Below are 18,966 nucleotides of genomic sequence, written 5' to 3' on the forward strand. Positions count from 1 at the left end.
AGGCCCCGCCCATCCCTGCGCTCAGCCCCGCCCTTCCCTGTGCTCTGCCCCGTCCCGGCCGTAGCCACGCCCCTTCCCTGCGCGCAGACACGCCCCGCCCCTCCGTCAGGCCCCGCCCCCTCCGGATAACTGCCCCCTTCCTGTCAGAGTCTGTTGTTTTAGAAGCGCGTCAGGTAATGGCTTTCCCGACCGTTTTCCCACATTCAAATTCCTTTCACTTTGATTCCTTCCCACGAGTCAATCGCCCTCTGTTGATCTTCCAGCCGCTTGTTTCTCAATCAGTCGTCCACACATTTCTTCAAAGTGAATTCTGGCCTGCGGCCGCGGCGGGTGTTACTGTTGGTGGGCTGGCCTGTCCATCAGCGGTAAGACCCGCCCACCCCCCGAATGGTCCAATCAGAAGCTCAGGGCCATCATGACCTCTCTCCATGGAAACCCTCACCATGGCAATACCTCATCATGGTGACCCCTCTCCATGGCAATCTCCTACTAATCACCATCCATGGAAATCTGTGTGGAATCTGTCTAGTAGAAGGCCACTCAGCCCATTGAATCTGCACTGACCCTCCAAAGACCATTCCACCCAAACCCAGCCACCATCCTTTGACTGTCCCGGCCAATTGTGGGCGGCACGGTGGCACAGTGGTTAGCACTGCTGCCTCACAGCGCCGGAGACCCGGGTTCAATTCCCGCCTCAGGCGACTAACTGTGTGGAGTTTGCACGTTCTCCCTGTGTCTGCGTGGGTTTCCTCCGGGTGCTCCGGTTTCCTCCCACAGTCTAAAGATGTGCAGGTCAGGTGAATTGGCCATGCTAAATTGCCCGTAGTGTTAGGTAAGGGGTAGATGTAGGGGTATGGGTGGGTTGCGCTTCGGCGGGGCGGTGTGGACTTGTTGGGCCGAAGGGCCTGTTTCCACACTGTAAGTAATCTAATCTAATCTAATCTAATCCACTGACCCTGCACATCGTTGGACTGTGCAACTCTGGATGAAACCCATGCCAACACAGAGAGAATGTGCAAATGCCACGCGGTTGACTGATGATAAAATCAAACTTGGGTCCCTGGCACTGTGAGGTGCCCTGGTGAGACCACACTTGGAGTACTGTGTGCAGTTCTGCTCTCCAAATTTGAGGAAGGACATTCTGGCTATTGAGGGAGTGCAGCGTAGGTTCACGAGGTCAATTCCTGGAATGGCGTGACTACCTTACAGTGAAAGACTGGAACGACTGGGCTTGTATACCCTTGAGTTTAGAAGACTGAGAGGGGATCTGATTAAGATGTATAAGATTATTAAAGGATTGGACACTGTGGAGGTAGGAAACATGTTTCAGCTGATGGGTGAGTGCCGAACCAGAGGACACAGCTTAAAAATACGGGGTAGACCATTTAGGACAGAGATGAGGAGAAACTTCTTCACCCAGAGAGTGGTGGCTGTGTGGAATGCTCTGCCCCAGAGGGCAGTGGAGGCCCAGTCTCTGGATTCATTTAAGAAAGAGTTGGATGGAGCTCTCAAAGATAGTGGAATCAAGGGTTATGGAGATAAGGCAGGAACAGGATACTGATTAAGGATGATCAGCCATGATCATATTGAATGGTGGTGCAGGCTCAAAGGGCAGAATGGCCTACTCCTGCACCTATTGTCTGTTGTCTATTGTAGCAGTACTAATTACTGACCTGCCGTCCTACCCCCTTAACAGCACATTTGACAGTCTGCTAATGTACTGTGCCTTAAATTGGTATTCTTGCAAACTAACCTGATGAATGAGCATCATTATTTTTTAATCAAAATACTCACGAAAAGCTTTCATTAGATCCCCTTTGTTCTTTTCTTGGTTAGTTTAGTTCTGAACAAGTGTTCACTGGACTGGAAACATTAACTCTGTTTTTCTCTCCAGCAGGTACTGCCACAGCTGCTGAATTTCCCCGGCAATTTCTGTTTTTGTTTATTTTAAGCCTGTGGCCTCTGGTTACTGACCCCCATGCAAAGTGAGAATTTCCTATCATTTGTTCCATTTAAATTCGTCATGGATCAAACCTCTTAATCCTCTCAACTCAAACAAAAAACTGGTATTGCATTCATTTAAGTATATCACTACACTACTTTAAAGGCATTCTCTTTAAAGCATTCTGCCCAAAATTGAGCACAATACTCCAGTTTGGAGATCAACAAATAATTAACAAAGATTGTATATTTGTAAACATGTATTTTAGGGGATTCTGGTATGCTTATTTCTATGAAGTTAAAAATCGCACAACACCAGGTTACAGTCCAACAGATTTATTTGGAAGCACTAGCTTTCGGAATGCAGCTCGTTCGTCAGGCACAAGCACCTGATGAAGAAACAGTGCTTTGAAAACTAGTTCTTCCAAATAAACCTGTTGGACTATAACCTGGTGTTATATGATTTTTAACTTTGTTCACCCCAGTCCAACACCTCCAAATTATTTCTGTGAAGTGGAGATGCCGGTGTTGGACTGGGGTGGACAAAGTTAAAAATCACACAACACCAGGTTATAGTCCAACAGGGTTATTTGAAAATACAAGCTTTTGGAATGTTCTTTTTTTGTCAGGTACCTGACAAAGAAGCAGCACTCTGAAAGCTTGTATTTTCAAACAAACCTGTTGGACTATAACCTGGTGTGTGATTTTTAACGTTGTTTCTGTGAAATATGTATCTAGTTAAGGTACACATCTTTGCCTTCAAATTTTACAATGCTAAACCCCTTCACAATTATAGAAAATACACCTGTAATTTCAATGCGGAAATCTCACTCTCCTTTTTAAATGCCTTCATGATTTCTCTGTAGCCTCCTTGATTCCTACCACCTTCTGAGATCAGAGTGACACTCTAATTCACATCTCTTGTATTCCTGATCTTAATCCAGCATTGGTAATGCTGCCTGGCTCCATGGCTCTGAAATTTCCTGCCCAACCTTGTCTCCTTTCTCCTTTAATTTTCACATTTAAAACCTCCCTCTTTGACCAAGCTCGTTTTTTTTTAACCAGTATCTCCATAGTGGCTTCGTGCCAAAATTTGTTTGAATATCCTTCTGTGAAGCAACTAGGGAGATTTTATGACATTTAAAGACACTATATAATTAAACAATGTAAGTTTTTTGTGTGTGTTTTCACAGAAGAAAATGAGTTTGCAAGCTCCTTCCCAGTATGTTTTGGGTCTGGATGTTGGTACAAGCTCGGTAAAGGCAGTGTTGTTGGAGGCTGAGAGCCGGGCAGTGGTTGACAGCCAGACAAAGAAAACTAAAGCAGACATCAGCAGCCTGGATGGAGAGAAGGTAAAGGGAATGAAGTATCAGAAAATCATAGCTGGCTTTGGTCGCAGAGTCGGTCAAATAGCATGGAAACAGGCCCTTCAGCCCAAGCCATCCATGCTGATCAGGCTTCCTAAACTAATCTAGTTCCATTTACCTGCATTTACCCCTCTAAACCTTTTAAGAAGGTATTTAGCATGCTTGCCTTCATTGCTCAGAGTATTGAGTATAGGAGTTGGGACATCATATTGAAGTGAGGCCACTTTTGGAGTACTGTGTACAGTTCTGGTCGCTCACTACAGGAAAGATATTATTAAATTGGAGAGGGTTCAGAAAAGATTTACAAGGATATTATCCAGACTGGATGGAGTGGAAAAGTCAAGAGGGATATGGGCCAAACATAGGAAAGTGGGACTGGTTTATTTTTGGAAACTTGGTTAGCATGGACAAGTTGGACCGAAGGGTCTGTTTCCATGCGGTATGACTCTATCCACATACCTGTCCGAAAGTCTTTTAAATGTTGTAGTTGTACCCACTTCTACCACTTCCTCTGGCAGCTTGTTCCATATACGCACCAACCTCTGTGTGAAAATGTTACTCCTCAGGTCCCCTTTAAATCTTTCCCCTATCACCTTAAACCTATGCCCTCTGGCTTTGAACTCCTCTACCCTGAGGAGAAGACTTTATCTATTCACCTTGTATATGATCCTCATGATTTTACAACCTCTATAAGGTCACCCTTCAACCTCCTATGCTCCAGGGAAAACAAAATTCCAGCCTCTCCTTATAACTCAAACCTTTCAGTCTCCATAACATCCTTGTAAATCTTCCTTGCACCCTTTCCATTTTAATAGTATTCTTCCTAGAGCCAGGTGACCAGAATTGTACACAGTACTCTAAATGTGTCCTTTCCTTTATACTGTAGACAGGCAGGAGGCTGGAAGAACACAGTAAGTCAGGCATCCTCAGGAGGTGGCGAAGTCGACGTTTCGGGTGTAACCCTTCTTCAGGACTTGGGGTGGGTGTAGGGGGAAAGCTGCAGATAAAGGGGGTGGCAAGAGTTTTCTTTATTAGGACAAATGGCCTTGAACAATTTAAGTTCCACCCTACTTTACTGCATCAGGTGCTCCCGATGTGGTCTTCTCTATACTGGGGAGACCGAACGTAAACTTAGGGAACGGTTCTCCGAACATATCAGCCGGGCCCACAGCGGCTGACTAGACCTCCCAGTCACTGCCCATTTTAATTCCCCTTCCCACTCCCTTTCCAACATGACCATCCTTGGCCTCTTCCATTACCACAATGTACCAAACCACAAATTGGAGGCACAACACCTCACCTTCCAGCTGGGCAGCCTGCAGCCCAGAGATGTCCAATTTCAAAGAACCTCCCTTCCCACTGACCGACTCCCTTCCCAGCTCCTCCCCCCTCCCTCCTGCCACCGACCTGATTCATTCCTCCCATTGTCCAACCAGGTCGTACCCTCTATCAGTCTTCACCTATCCCCACTTCACCATCCTGCCCCTGCCATCCCCTTTAACTGCAGCTCCCCCTGTCTTGGAGAAAGGTTACACCCAATACGTGATGCTGCCCTGGCTTGCTTTGTTCCTCTGGCCTCCTGCCTGTCTACTTTGGATTCTAGCATCTGCGGGTTTTTTTTTCTCTTACCTTTGCACTGGCTGATTCATTAAATTGCATGTTCAAGGCCATTTGTCCTAATAAAGAAAACTCTTGCCTTCCTAGAATGATTTCACAACATCCCAAAGTGGCTTTCAGCCAAGGACAATGAAATACTTTTGAAGTGTTGTGATTGTTGTCAGCAAGAAACACAGCTGCCTACTTGCACACAGCAATGTCTCTCACAACACAAGGCAATCATGACTAGTTCATCTGTTTTTGTGGTGGTGACAGTGTGATGACTATTGTCCAGGACATCAGGAGAATGCCCCTGTTGTTCTTTGAAGTCATTCCAGGGCATCTTTTGCTTGGAAAGCCTGGTTTAACATTTGCCCCAAATAATGGCATCTCAGCAGTGAAGCCCTCCTTCAGCTCTGCACCTAGATTTTTGTGCCTGAATCTTTTGCAAGAACCCTAGCTCTACAGGTCAATTTATTTAACTTAAGGTAATGTGCCAAAGACAAAGAGGGGAAGTGGTGGAAGGTTTTACCCAGCAATTATGATATAGAATATTTGGAAGGTGATAGTAGCAAATTCATTTGTAACTTTCTGAAGAGAATTAGATAAATACATAGGGACAGGTGTAGGCCAATAAGCCCCTTGAGTCGAGAGTGTGGTGATGGAAAAGCACAGCAGGTCAGATGGCATCTGAGGAGCAGGAGAATCAAAGTTTCAGGCATAAGCCCTTCATCAGGATTGAGGCTTATGGGCCGGGGAGCTGAGAGATAACTGGGAAGGGGGTGGGGTTGGGTAAGGTAGCTGCGAAGGCGATAGACAGGTGAAGGCGAGGGAGGAGGTGAAAGGTTAGAGAGGAAGGTGGAGCGGATAGGTGGAAAGTTGATGGACAGACCAGGAGGGCGGTGCCAAGTTCAAGGCTTGGTACTGGGACAATGTGGGGGGGGCAAGGGAAATGAGGAAACTGTTGTAATCCACATTTATCCCATGTAGTTGCAGTTCCCACATTATCCCAGTCCCAAACTTCGAACCCAGCACTGCCCTCCTAACCTGTCCATCACCTTTCCCATCTAGGCCCTCCACCGACCTATCACCTTCTCCCTCACCTTCATCTACCTATCGCTTTCTCAGCTACCTTACTCCCAACCCCACTCCCCTCCCATTTATCTCTCAGCCCCCTGGCCCACAAGCCTCATTCCTGATGAAGGGCTTATACCCGAAACATCGTTTCTCCTGCTCCCTGGTTGCTGCCTGACCTGCTGTGCTTTTCCAGCACCACACTCTCGACTCTGATCTCCAGCATCTGCAGTCCTCACTTTCTCCCAATCAGCCCCTTGAGTCTCTTCCACCATTCAGTAATATCATGGCTGATCTGTGGTCTGACCCCATATGACTGGCTTGGGCCCGTAACCCTTGATACCCTTACTTAATAAAAATTTGTCTATCTCAGAAAGAAAATCTACATGAAAAGAAAATGTTTTCAGGAATGTGAGGAAAGAAGATGGACACCGAGAGGATAATTGAACAGTTTTTCCATGATCTAGAAAAGGCCCAATGAATAAAATTGTCTTGTTCTGTACCATAAACTCTGTCATTTTATGAAGTGGAATTAATTGCTAATTCATATTAGCGACAAAAAAGCAAGAAGGATCTCCTGTGTTATTATGTAGATGAGAGGTACAAATAAGGTTAATTGGTTTTGAATCAACAGAAATCTGCATGTACGTGTATTCAGTTATTATCACATTGTTTTCCCTGTTAGTGTTGCAATTTGGACTTTTGTAAAGTGTAACCATGGAAATAAAGTCCTCGCATTGCACCATGTTTACTTTGAAGAAATCCAGCCAGGACCTCCCGCATTGCCTGGCAATACAGCCAAAGAAAACCAGAGAATATGCTGATTCCAGGAGGTTTTCCTTCACATCCTCCATCACAGTTCGAGAAAATAAGGAAGAGAATCCCTCTTGTCTTTCCGGGGCATCTCCCCCTTCCCAAAAACTACTCGAATTTCTCCCACCAAACTTGAAGGCCATGCCCAGCGAGCATCTATTCAGTTGTACCTAAGATTAGGAGTGCAGTAGCCTGTCATTGCTGCTGGTCGTGATCTGAGCAATTTAATCAACACATTAAGAGGATTGGGGACACAGGGCTATAGAGGTAATGTTGCTGGACTAGTAATCCAGGACTCAGTAATGCTCTGGAACGCAGGTTCAAATGGTGGAATTAAAACTTAATCTGGAATTGAAAGCTCGTCTCAGTAATGGCCAACATGAAGCTATCATTGGTTGTTGTAAAAGCCATTCTGATTTGCTAATGTCCTTTAGGGAAAAATCTGCCATCCTTACCTGTACTGGCCTACATGTGACTCCTGACGCGTGGCCATATGGTTGACTCTAATCTGCCTGCTGATATGAAATGGCCCAGCACCTCCCAAGTAGTTTGTCTCCTTGGTTTTTATTTCAGTGTCGGGAACAGGATGTTGCTCGGATTGTGTCAGCCGTTAACAGCTGTGTTGCTGCTCTGCCCAGAGAACATCTCTGCAAGGTGGTGAGAATTGGAGTCTCCGGACAGATGCATGGTGTTGTATTGTGGAAAAGTGAGGAAGGTAAGTGGGGGAAGGACAGCAGGGGTGGAACTCAGCTTGCTCCTTTTTACTCACTGAGGTCTGGCACAGACACAGGACCCAGCACTGTGTGAGGGAGAGCAGGAATTTCAGACTGCAGTTCATTCTGCATACAAGTTTGGGAATATGGTTTGAACCATCTCCATAGTGAGATCCCAGAGATCTCCTCCTAGGTTCCCAGTTTGACAGTTGTTAGTCTTCAGCCAGTTTGATTCATGCCACTGGATATCAAGCAATAGCTGAAGGCACTGGATGCTGCAGAGACTAAAGGCACCGATCTCTGGTGATCATAACATTTGATAGCTTCTGGAATGGTTCCTGCAGATTCTCACCCCATTATATAATAAGGGAGCTTGACATCAGAAATAGGAAAAAAGCTAGAATCTATCATAAAAAGGTGTGTTCAATGAATACTTGGATAATAATGATCTGATTAGGCACAATCAGTTTGGTTCATTCAACAGTACCTTTCAAATCTTGAGGTCTCTATCACCCGCTGAACAAGGGCAGCAAGTGTACAGGAACACCATAGTAGCTAATAAAACACATCAAGCTCCCACAGACAGTATTGACTGGAACCTCAGTCTTTTAGATGCTAGTTGAGATACATGTTGACCATGACACTGGATAAAGTGCATTACTCTTTTTTAAATTGTGTCAAAGGATTCCTTATAGCCACCTGAGGAGCAGACAGGGTTTCAGTTTAATGTCTTGAACAAAAGACAGTGCCTTTGATAGTACAGCTCGCCTTCAGTACTGTGCTCAAGACCCAGGCAGCTTTGTGTTACAGTCTAAAAGTTCTGTGAATTACGGAGAATCAGCTACAGCCTGGAAAATGTCACATCCTCCACCATCAGTTCCAAAAGAGTGGGGTGACGTTACTGCTGTTGCTGTCTGATTCCATTTCATATTGTCTCTTGGTATTTTTCTCAATCACTGATACCTCGCAGCTTTTGATGACCCCAGTGTTTTGATTTTGATAATGCATCGAATCAAGGCTAACAGCAAGAGAAAACACTCAACGTTTGGCAAATAGGGTTTTGCATTTAAACTCAACCCATTTTGCCTTTCATTTTGAAAACACTAATTGAGCTAAAAGCCGAGGGAACAAAGTCAGGGAAGGAACCAATTTCACCCCCTTACTAAATAAGGTCATGAGTGTGTTGTGGACAAGCTGGAACAGCCGTAATTAATTGTAAAATGTTGATGGAAAATGAGATCAGGAGCAGTGGGACGTTGCACATCTGGTTCACCTTGAGAGACACAGATTCAATGCCTTTTCTCCTCTGCTTTAGGTTATATTTGGCAGGGAGGTGAAAAAGGTTTCACGTTCCAGCCCAAGAAGACTAGTCACCTGATCACATGGCAAGATGGTCGCTGTAGCCGTGAGTTTCTCGATTCCCTCACCCGGCCTGATTCCCATCTCAGCCTCGCCACCGGCTTTGGCTGTGCCACCATTTTCTGGTACATGAGAAACAGGTAGATGCCTCCAAACTTCTTCACAAGCATCTCCGCAGGCAACAACGTTTCAGCAGCAGTTGTAAAGTTGAAGGAAGATGTTTCTCATATATTGCTGAATCAAATATTACTAACAAAACAATTGTGCGGTTTGACTGGGGAATACAGTGAGGTAGACATTGTCATGTCATCGCTGATTTGAAACCAGGATAACCTGTTGAAACCACTCAGGGATGTATTTTAGTGTGGCAATTTGCTGCAGTTTAGATCTTTACGGGATGACTGGATCGAACCTTTCAAGATATTAAGGGGAATTGATGGGGTAGATAGAAACTTCCCATGTTTGGAGAGTGGTGTCATCTGAAAATTAGATTAGATCTTTCAAAACTGAAATCAGGAAACACTTGTCCACACAAGGGCGCTAGAAATGTAGAACTCTCCTCAGCCAACATCAATTGATGTTTGATCAATTGTTAAATTTAAATCTGAGAATGACAGGATTTTGTTAGCTAAAGTTATTGAAGGATGTGGGGCAAAGCAGTGTTGTCAATGCCATCACCCACAGTCTCATTGAATGGCAGAACAGGGTGAATGTTACTTCAGTTTCTTTGAGGAGTAATTAGCTTTGTGAATCTTCCCTCTGCACAGCCTGGGAGGGTTCCTTACACTGGGGCCAGGAAAGATTAACCAGAGTCTCAAAATGGCCCCCAATCCTCACAAGCCCCACATTTATAATGTGTGAATTCTTTAGCAATTACCTCAAATCTGTGCCCTTTCATTCTCAACCCTTCAGACAGTGGGAGCTGATCCTACCCATTTACTCTGAGCAGAGTCCTCATGATTTTGTATAGCTCTATCAAATTGCCAATAGTATATTGCTTAGCTTGCAATAGTATATAAGCTTGTGTCCATTAACAACCAGTTTATATCAAGAAATGTTTTAAAACTTATTTTGAAAGTGCTGACTTATGACATATTAAGTTAAATAGTTACTGATAAAAGCCCTGTTATTTTTTTTTCCCAGGCCCCAGTTTTTGGAGTCCTATAATGCAGCAGGGACCATCCATGACTATATTGTGGCTGTCTTGTGTGGGCTTAGGAGACCACTGATGTCAGCCCAGAATGCTGCCAGTTGGGGCTATTTTAATACCAGATGTGGGACTTGGAATCTGCAAATGTAAGCCTGCATTTAATCCTGTACGAGAAAACCAGGGCCTGAAAAAAACTACCCACCATTTCAGCAAGAAATGCATTTCCTTTAGCCAGGAGTTGGAAACATGTTCTGCACTGATACTTGTCTTGATATTATTGCCAGGGAATGGTGAACTTTACACTACAACTTCATGCACCTGTAGGTCAGGCACAGGTTAGGAACAGAGTTAAACTCTGTCTACTGTATCCCCAATCCTTGTATAGGGGGCATTCACACACGATGACAGCAGTGTGTCAGTCTCTCCCTGTCCCACTCATCTTCTCACCTCCTTGTGGGAGGTTCTAAAAGTTATTGTTGAATTAGGAGCACACTTGTTCTATAACTACCTTAAGAGCTAACTCCAGAAAGAGAATTTAAAGCAACCCAGTTTCACCAAGTTATCTTTGTTCGCTCTCTGGACCAAGGCATCTCTCACAGGGATTTCCTCATCACTTCCAGATTGCGGGATTCTGGATTTCCTACATACCTGCTGCCTGTGGTCGTGGAATCTGGTGCGATTGCTGGAAAGACAGTTCGCCAATGGTATGGTGTGCCAGAAGGGACAGAAGTTGGTGTGGCACTAGGTGATTTCCAATGTTCTGTGTACTCATGCATGATGGAGACAACAGATGCAGGTAAAGGAGGAAACAGGCTTGTCTGCTCTTTATAAAACAGTTCTGTTCCAGCATGTTTCAAATATATAACTCATTGTTCTACACATCTGATGTTTCCCGGAAGATAATTTGTCAAAAACAGAAATTTAAAACCTGGTATATTGATGTTCCTAGAGCAGATTATAGAAAACTGCAATGGTAACATCTTTAGAGGCTGAACAGGCTGGGGTGTTTTCCCTGGAGCGTCGCAGGCTGAGGGGTGACCTTATAGAGGTTTACAAAATTATGAGGGGCATGGATAAGATAAATAGACAATGCCGTTTCCCTGGGATTGGGGAGTCTAGAACTAGAGGGCATAGGTTTAGGGTAAGAGGGGAAAGATATAAAAGAGACCTAAGGGGCAACGTTTTCACGCAGAGGGTGGTACGTGTATGGAATGAGCTGCCAGAGAATGTGGTGGAGGCTGGTACAATTGCAACATTTAAAAGGCATTTGGATGGGTATATGAATAGGAAGGGTTTGGAGGGATATGGGCTGGGTGCTGGCAGGTGGGCCTAGATTGGGTTGGGATATCTGGTCGGTGTGGACAGGTTGGACCGAAGGGTCTGTTTCCATGCTGCACTCTATGACTCTACTCAAGAAAGATGGGAGACACAGAGCAGGAAACTACAGGTTGATTAACCTAATGCCTGTCCTTGGGAAGGAGCTGGAATCCAATATCAAGGGAGTTGTAACAGGATATTTAGAAAATTACAGTACGGTCAGGCAGAGGCAATATGGTTTTGTGAAATGGAAATCACCTCAGACAAACTTATTAGAACCCTTTGAGAACTCTTCAAGGTGGCTAAAGGCAAACCAGTGGATTAGTGTATTGGGATTTCCAAAAAGCATTTGATAAGGTGCCACATAAAAGATGACTGCACAAGATAACTGCTGATGTTTTTTTGGGTGATTAGAGCATAGATAAGGGACTGGATAACTAACAGTCTAGATGAGCAGATCATTTTCAGATTGGAAAAATGTAACTAGTGACATGCTACAGGAATCAGTGCTGAGGACTGAACTATTTACAATCTACGTTAATGGATTGAATTAGGGAACAAAGTATATTATAACAGAATTAACTGCTAACACAAAGATAGGAAAGCAAGTTGTAAGGAACAGACAGAGTCTGCAAAGATCTATACATAGATAAAGTGAATGGACAAATGTTTGGCAGATGGTATACAATGTGTGAAAATGTGAGTGTCCATTTTATGATAGAAGACTAAGGCAGATACAATCCCTCAGTCAGTGTCAGGATTTTAAATATCAACTTTAAAGTATAAACTGTTCACATTATCTGTTGTGTGTTCCTGATTAAGATCTTTCTTCCTGTCTAGTTTTGAATATCAGTACTTCTGCCCAGTTGACCTTTGCCTTGATTCCTGGCTTCCAGCCATCAGCTCAACCCGACCCCGCCGCGAGTATTGCATATTTTCCATATTTTGACGGAATTTACTTGGTTGTGGCTGCTGCACTGAATGGTGGAAACGTACTGGCTTCCTTCATTGAGATGCTGAAACAATGGATGCAGGAGTTGGGTAAGAAACTTTCTTTAGCATTGGTGCAAGATGTAAATCACGTGCCAGAAAACAAACAGGCCACTTAAATACAGACTTCGATCTCTCCACCCCGAACCTTCACTGTCTATCCCTCCATTTCTGTGGCCATCGTCCATCTTTCCATCTCTACCCCTAACATTCTGCCTCTCGGTCTCTGTCCCTTCATTGTCTTTTTCTCTACTGCTGCCCCTCACTGTCTGTCTCGCCATCTCCAACATGAAATAAGTATCCTCTGATCTATCATTTAATGTATTTTTGTTCTTCAATGTGTTTTGCTGCAACTGCATTCTTCCATCTGTCTGTACTTCCATTTTGTTGTTTCAGCCTGTCTACCCCCTGTCCCTATTCACCTCACCTACATAGATTTTTCACCTCCATCCCTTTAAAGTTTCTATTCCACCTTCTTCATCTCTTTAATTTGTCCGTACATCCATCACTATCTTTCGACTGTGTCCATTCCTTACTCTTCAAATCATCACCATGTCTATTGCACACTCTCTAATGCTGTTCAGGAGGAAGTTCCAGGATCTTGACCAAATGATAGTTAAGAAATGGAGATACGGTTCCAAAACAGGATGGTGAGTGGTTTGGACGGGAACTTGCAGTGGGTGATGTTCTCATGTATCTGCTGCCCTTGGTTTTCTAAATGGGTAGTTATGGATTTGGAAGATGCAGTTATAGGAGTTCTGGTAAGTTGCAACAATGCATCTTTTAGATGGTACACACTGCTGCTACTGTGTATATTAAAGGTGATAGGTAGTGTGCCAAATATTTGTCTGGAATGGTGATGAGTTTCTTAAGTGTTACAGTTTCACTCATCTACCTCAATCAGAGACTTAGATTTTGACCTAATCTATTGGTTGTAGGTGCACTTATCTCTCTAGGTATCACATGCTGCTCCTGAGAACGGGTAAACAAGTAGTGCTGTGTTGTAGCTTCACAAAATTGACACCTTATTTTTCAGTGTGTTGATGAAATTATACAATCTCACAGTATAGGAGAGGCCCTTTGGCCCATCAAGTCTATAGCGCCAAAACTACACTAGGACCACTTTCCCACACTAGGCCTACAGCCTTGAATCTTATGATACTTCACATGTTTGTCCAAGTACTTTTTAAAGGTTATGATGCTTCCCCCTTCAACTACCCTCCTGGGCAGTGCACTCCAGACTCCCACTACCCTCTGAGTGAAGATGTTTTTCCTCAAATCCCCTTGAATTCTCCTGCCTTTCCCTTTAAAATTATACCCCCTCCACTGAGGGGAATAGATGCTTTCTATTTCCCCATCCATGCTTGTCAACAGATCTCCCATCAATCTTCTCTGCTCCAAAATAACAACCCAAGCTTATCCAACTTCTTTTCATCGCTGAAATGCTCCATCCCAGGCAACAACTCGGTGAAACTCCTTTGCACCCCTCCAGTGCAATCACATCTTCCTTATAATGTGGTGACCAGAATTGCACACAGTACTCCAGCTGTGGCTGTTTTAGATGCTGATCCTGCCACACTTCCTTCCTGCACACTTCATTAAACCAAGGTTGGTCCCCAGGCTTGATGGTAATGGTAGAGTTGGGCATGTGCCAAGTCATAATGTGGTTGAATTAAAATAGAAAGTGTTAGAGAAAATCAGCAGGTATGGAGAGAGAAACAGTAAACCTCTGCAGGAAAGTCATTGGACTTGAAATGTTAACTTTGTTTCTCTCTCCACAGATGCTGCCAGATTTGCTGAGTTTCTCCAGTGCTTTCTGATTTTATTTCAGATCTCCAGCACCCACAGTATTGTGCTTTAGTTTGAGTGATTGAATACAATTCTGTTGCTGCTGATGTTCCACAGCACCTCATGCATATCTGGTTTTGAGTTGCTAGATCTGTTCTAAATTTATCCCGTTTAGCAAAGTGTTAGTGCCACACAACACAATGCCCTCAACATAAAGATGGGGTTCCAACCAATACTGTACAATGGGATCTTGATTAGATGGGCCAATGGGCCGAGGAGTGGCAGATAGTGTTTAATTTAGATAAATGTGCTGCTGCATTTTGGAAAAGCAAATGAGGGCAGGACTTATACACCAAATGGTAAAGTCCTGGTGAGTGTTGCTGAACAAAGCGACCTTGGAGTGCAGTTTCATTGTTCCTTGAACATGGAGTCACAGCTGGATAGGGTAGTGAAGAAAGCGTTTGGTATGCTTACCTTTATTGGTCAATGTATTGAGTATGGGAGTTGGGGGAGGTCATGTTGCGGCTATACAGGATATTGGTTAGGCCACTTTTGGAATATTGCGTGCAATTCTGGTCTCCCTCCTAGAGGAAGGATGTTGTGAAACTTCAAAGGGTTCGGGGAAGATTTACAAGGATGTTGCCAGGGTTGGAGTGTTTGAGCTATATGGAGAGGCTGAAAAGGCTGGGGCTGTTTTCCCTGGAGTGTCGAAGGCTGAGGGGTGATCTTATAGAGGTTCATAAAATCATGAGGGGCATGGATAGGATAAATAGGCAAGATTTTTCCCCAGGGTGGGGGAGTCCAAAACTAGAGGGCATATGTTTAAGGTGAGAGGGGAAAGATATAAAAGAGACCTCGGGCAACTTTTTCACGCAGAGGGTGGTACGTGTATGGAATGAGCTGCCAGAGGAAGTGATGGAGGCTGGTACAATTACAGCATTTAAAAGGCATCTGGATGGGTATATGAATAGGAAGGGTTTAGAGGAGTATGGGCCAAATGCTGGAAAATAGGACTAGATTAGGTTGGGATATCTGGTCAGCATGGATGAATTGGACTGAAGAGTCTGTTTCCATGCTGTACATCTCCACAACTCTTTGGTGGGATCAACACCATCATGGACAGATGCACATGTGACAGGTAGATTTCTAAGGATGAGACAAAGTCGGTTGACTGGTCAGTGGGGCAGTTCTCCCAATTTTGGCACAAGATCCTAGATGTTAATAAGGAGGACTTTGTAGGTTTGACATGGCTGGGTTTGCTATTGTTGTTGCTGGTCCTAGATCAATGTTGGGTGAGTCATCCACTTTCATTCCTTTTTGACTTTCCTTTTGGGGTTTGGTACAACCGAGTGGCTTGTTAGACCATTTCAGAAGCATTTAAGGGTTGACCCACTGTCCAGACCAGATTTCCTTCCCTAAAGGACATTAGAGAACTTGATGGTTTTTACAACATTCAGATAAGTTTCATTGCAAAGGCTAACTTTTAATTCATGATCTATGAATTGATTGAATTTAAATTCTACGAACTGTAACTATAATAACAATAAGATAAACAAGCCAAGAGCTGGAAAATGTGATTAAAATAATCAAGTGCTTGTTTTTGTCTTGATGGGCCAAAAGGCCTTTTACTGTGCTGTAGACCTCAATGACTGTATAACTGCAATGGTGAGTAATGAACCATTTCCTGAGAGCTTTGGCCTGGGCTTCTGGACCTTGAGTCCAGTGACATTATCCCTACGCCTCTGCTGGGGGTTGGTTTAGCTCATTTGTCCAGGCAGTTGGATACCAACAGTGTGAGTTTGACTCCCAGCTCCAGCTGAGGTTACAATGAAGGACTGTCCTTCCAAACCTCTCCCCTTGCCTAAGGTATGATGGCCCTCAGGTTAACTCCGCACTGGTTGTCTGTCTCTAATGAGAGAGAGCATCCCTATGGTCTGGCAACACAACAACAACAACAACAATGCCATTGCCTCCCTGTAATGCTACTGTTGGATTTTATTCATTCCCACAGGACTGGAGGTTCCAGAATCTGTCATCTATTCTCGATCATTACATGCTGCTCTAACCATTACTGACACTGACCTTGCAGTGCAGGCAACCCTTTTTGGAGAGAGGCACTCACCTGACCAGCTGGCTTCAGTGACCAACATCTCTCCGTCTAACCTCTCCTTGGGTCACATGACCAGAGCGCTGTGTCGTGGCATTGTGAAAAATCTGAACTCCATGTTACCGTGCCAACAGTTGATTGATTCTGGGGTGCAGAGGATTATGGGCAGCGGGAGTGCACTGACCTGCAATGATGTGCTGAAGCAGGAGGTGGAGAAAGCTTTCACCCTTCCCATTGTGTACGGGAAGAATGTGGATTCAGCAGTCGGTGTTGCTATGGTGATGCTTGACCGAAAATAGGGAGGCAAGAAACTCCCAAAAATGAAATCAGGAGAATCTAAATCGCTGTCCACTCGGAGTGTCTGAACTGATCACAATGTTTTCCCACTAATTAAGGAAAATTTATGAAAGAGTTGGAAAAAGTAATCATCCATCTCTTATCCCGTGTAGTTCAACCATTGAACACAACTGGAGTGAACTTGGTGCAAATGCAGAGTTAATGCTGACTGAGTAACATCACAATCTGTCCTTCTTGTTTTAGTTGTTGACGTAATATCATTGCTAAAGTTGGCCCAGAATTCTACTGGATAGGCCACATTCCAGTTTTTTTCTCTCTCTCTCTCTCTCACTCATTCACACGGTGGCAAGCATATGGATGAAGCGGGCACCTCTGTAACAAGTTTGGATTCTCTGTGGGAAAGCAAAGTTAAAGAAAATAAAGCAAAGGCCAGCATTAGATTGCTGGAACTTTTACATGTCAGTACTCATGACCTCTGCAACACCACACAAAACATCAAACTAGTCCAGTCCTATTGCTCTCCATTTCTGACCTCTCCATTAACAAGTATCCCGTTCCTCACAGAGATGTTTGTGTCTCCATTTGAGCCTCCAGCTTCTGTCATGCACCGATTCACCCACAAGTATGGGGTGATCTGCCTCCTAACTCAGTGTGGTGCAGGATGGAGCTTGGAGATTTGTCTGCATTTTTCTGTCATGTTGCACCCGCCTGCATCACTTTCATATCAGTCTTGTGCCATTCTTGACAAGGGGGACGTTAGATTGCCTGTCAATCTTTGTGTTTGTATTTTCAACCACAAACAAGCATATATGCAAATGCACAAATTAGGAGCAGAAGTAGTCCATTCGACCCTTCAAACCTGCTCTGCCCTTTGGTGTGATCGTGGATAATATGTTTGTGTTAAAAATGTACTATGGAATGTTTTGAACCTCTGAAGTAATCTATAATTGATCGCGGGGTGGTAGTCATTGTTAGTTGCATACATGTAAGTGCGACTTAATCAACTCTGTGCAAATAAAATATGCTGGAAAATTTACTTTTGACAATTCCTATAATTTGAAACAGTGAAAAACATTATTAAGATGTTTGAAAGTTATAATAAATATTCATGATGTATTCAGCTATTGTGCACTTTAGAGTGTGCAAATGTTTATTATGTTCTACAAACTGATTTGTAATTGCACTGAGCAAGTTATTTCTTAAATTTTATGAATGTATATGATTTTATGAATATTTATCATATTGTGCATGAATTTATTTATGATTATACATTTATATCTGATAATGATTAATGTCTCCATTAAAACACAAGACATAGGGACATCACATTAAACAATCTCAAATATTCATATCACATAATCTAAAGATTTTATTGTTTTAACTCCACTTACTTAATGATCAGAGTTTGATTGTGCTTTAATGGCAGTTAACACCAAGAGAATGCACTTAGATAACTGACAGTTCTCAGCATTCAGAAATAAATCTATAAGCTTCTTGTGGGATGCTAATTGCCAGTATCTGTGAGCAAATGAGCCCACTAAAGTCTCCACCAGTCCTTTCGAGAATACCGCATTACGCTGACTAAAGTGTTTTCTCTGATAGCTTCCAAAGACAAAGCTCCAGTTATCGAATTCAGTGCTAACTCACTCAATGCAATGCTGAAGTCTCCTGATACACCCAGGGGACTCCTTGCAATATCACTCACTTTCCAGTATGGTATAATCTCTCTTTGCTATTTTTGGCAAATAACATCATGTCCAACATTAAAAGGCATACACACAGGCTGAAGAGTTAACCTCTCCCACCCCACTCTCTTAATTCATTTACAACTTGCAATGAAGATACCTCCTGCTGACCTCTTCTCCGAATGTGCCTAGTTTAGGAGAGCAAGTCCTTAAAACAAAAATCAGAATTTTGGATTTTGTTTTGTCCTGCCAAAGGACATCCACAAGGAGGATCCAAGACTCAAACATACCCCATCAGGCATGTAAGTATAAAGTCAGTTAAAGAACAGTCTCTGTTTCCCTCTCCCTGTCTCTTCTACCGCTTGCTATTCTGATCTTTCTGCGCAGTACCACTATCGTTGCATCGACTTTTTGCAGCTTGAGCAGTGAAAGTGTTGTAATTTAGAAGGCTTTGTTTTTTTTCTGCAATTATTAATTTCAACTGCAGATAAACCAACATTTGCTGGTGGACAAAGGCTCAGTATGAGTGGAGATCAATCTTGCCTCCACTCTTGTTCCCCAGACTCCATTCACGCCATTGTGCACATTAATTCCTTCAAGGTACTGCCCACACTTCTCTAACCCCTTCCACCCATTCACTCCCTTTACATATCTCCACAGGCACTCTTAATGATGCTAACCCAGGTATGAAAGGCTGAATGGTTTCCTTCCATGCAATTCTATATTTTCCTGAACTCACAATGCCCTGAAACTAATTTTTAAACAAAAA

At 43.6% G+C, this 18,966-nt stretch overlaps 1 protein-coding gene across 2 annotated transcripts; it reads left to right on the forward strand.

Annotated features, from left to right (window-relative positions):
• Window positions 1-96: 96 nt before the first annotated feature.
• shpk (sedoheptulokinase) lies at window positions 97-17,548 on the forward strand. Of its 2 annotated transcripts, none has more exons than XM_072590052.1 (8): window positions 97-173; window positions 3,135-3,293; window positions 7,365-7,506; window positions 8,820-9,003; window positions 10,007-10,159; window positions 10,634-10,809; window positions 12,171-12,371; window positions 16,120-17,548. In XM_072590052.1, the coding sequence occupies exons 2-8, from the start codon at window positions 3,141-3,143 to the stop codon at window positions 16,512-16,514; spliced, it is 1,404 nt and encodes a 467-aa protein (XP_072446153.1). In that variant the 5' UTR covers window positions 97-173; window positions 3,135-3,140; the 3' UTR covers window positions 16,515-17,548. The 2 variants fall into 2 exon arrangements, with proteins under 2 accessions (XP_072446153.1, XP_072446154.1); XM_072590053.1 differs by lacking the exon at window positions 97-173 and adding an exon at window positions 1,895-1,985.
• The last annotated feature ends 1,418 nt before the right edge of the window (window positions 17,549-18,966 follow it).

Source organism: Chiloscyllium punctatum, chromosome 19 (genome assembly GCF_047496795.1).
Source record: "Chiloscyllium punctatum isolate Juve2018m chromosome 19, sChiPun1.3, whole genome shotgun sequence".
Classification (NCBI taxonomy): domain Eukaryota; kingdom Metazoa; phylum Chordata; class Chondrichthyes; order Orectolobiformes; family Hemiscylliidae; genus Chiloscyllium; species Chiloscyllium punctatum.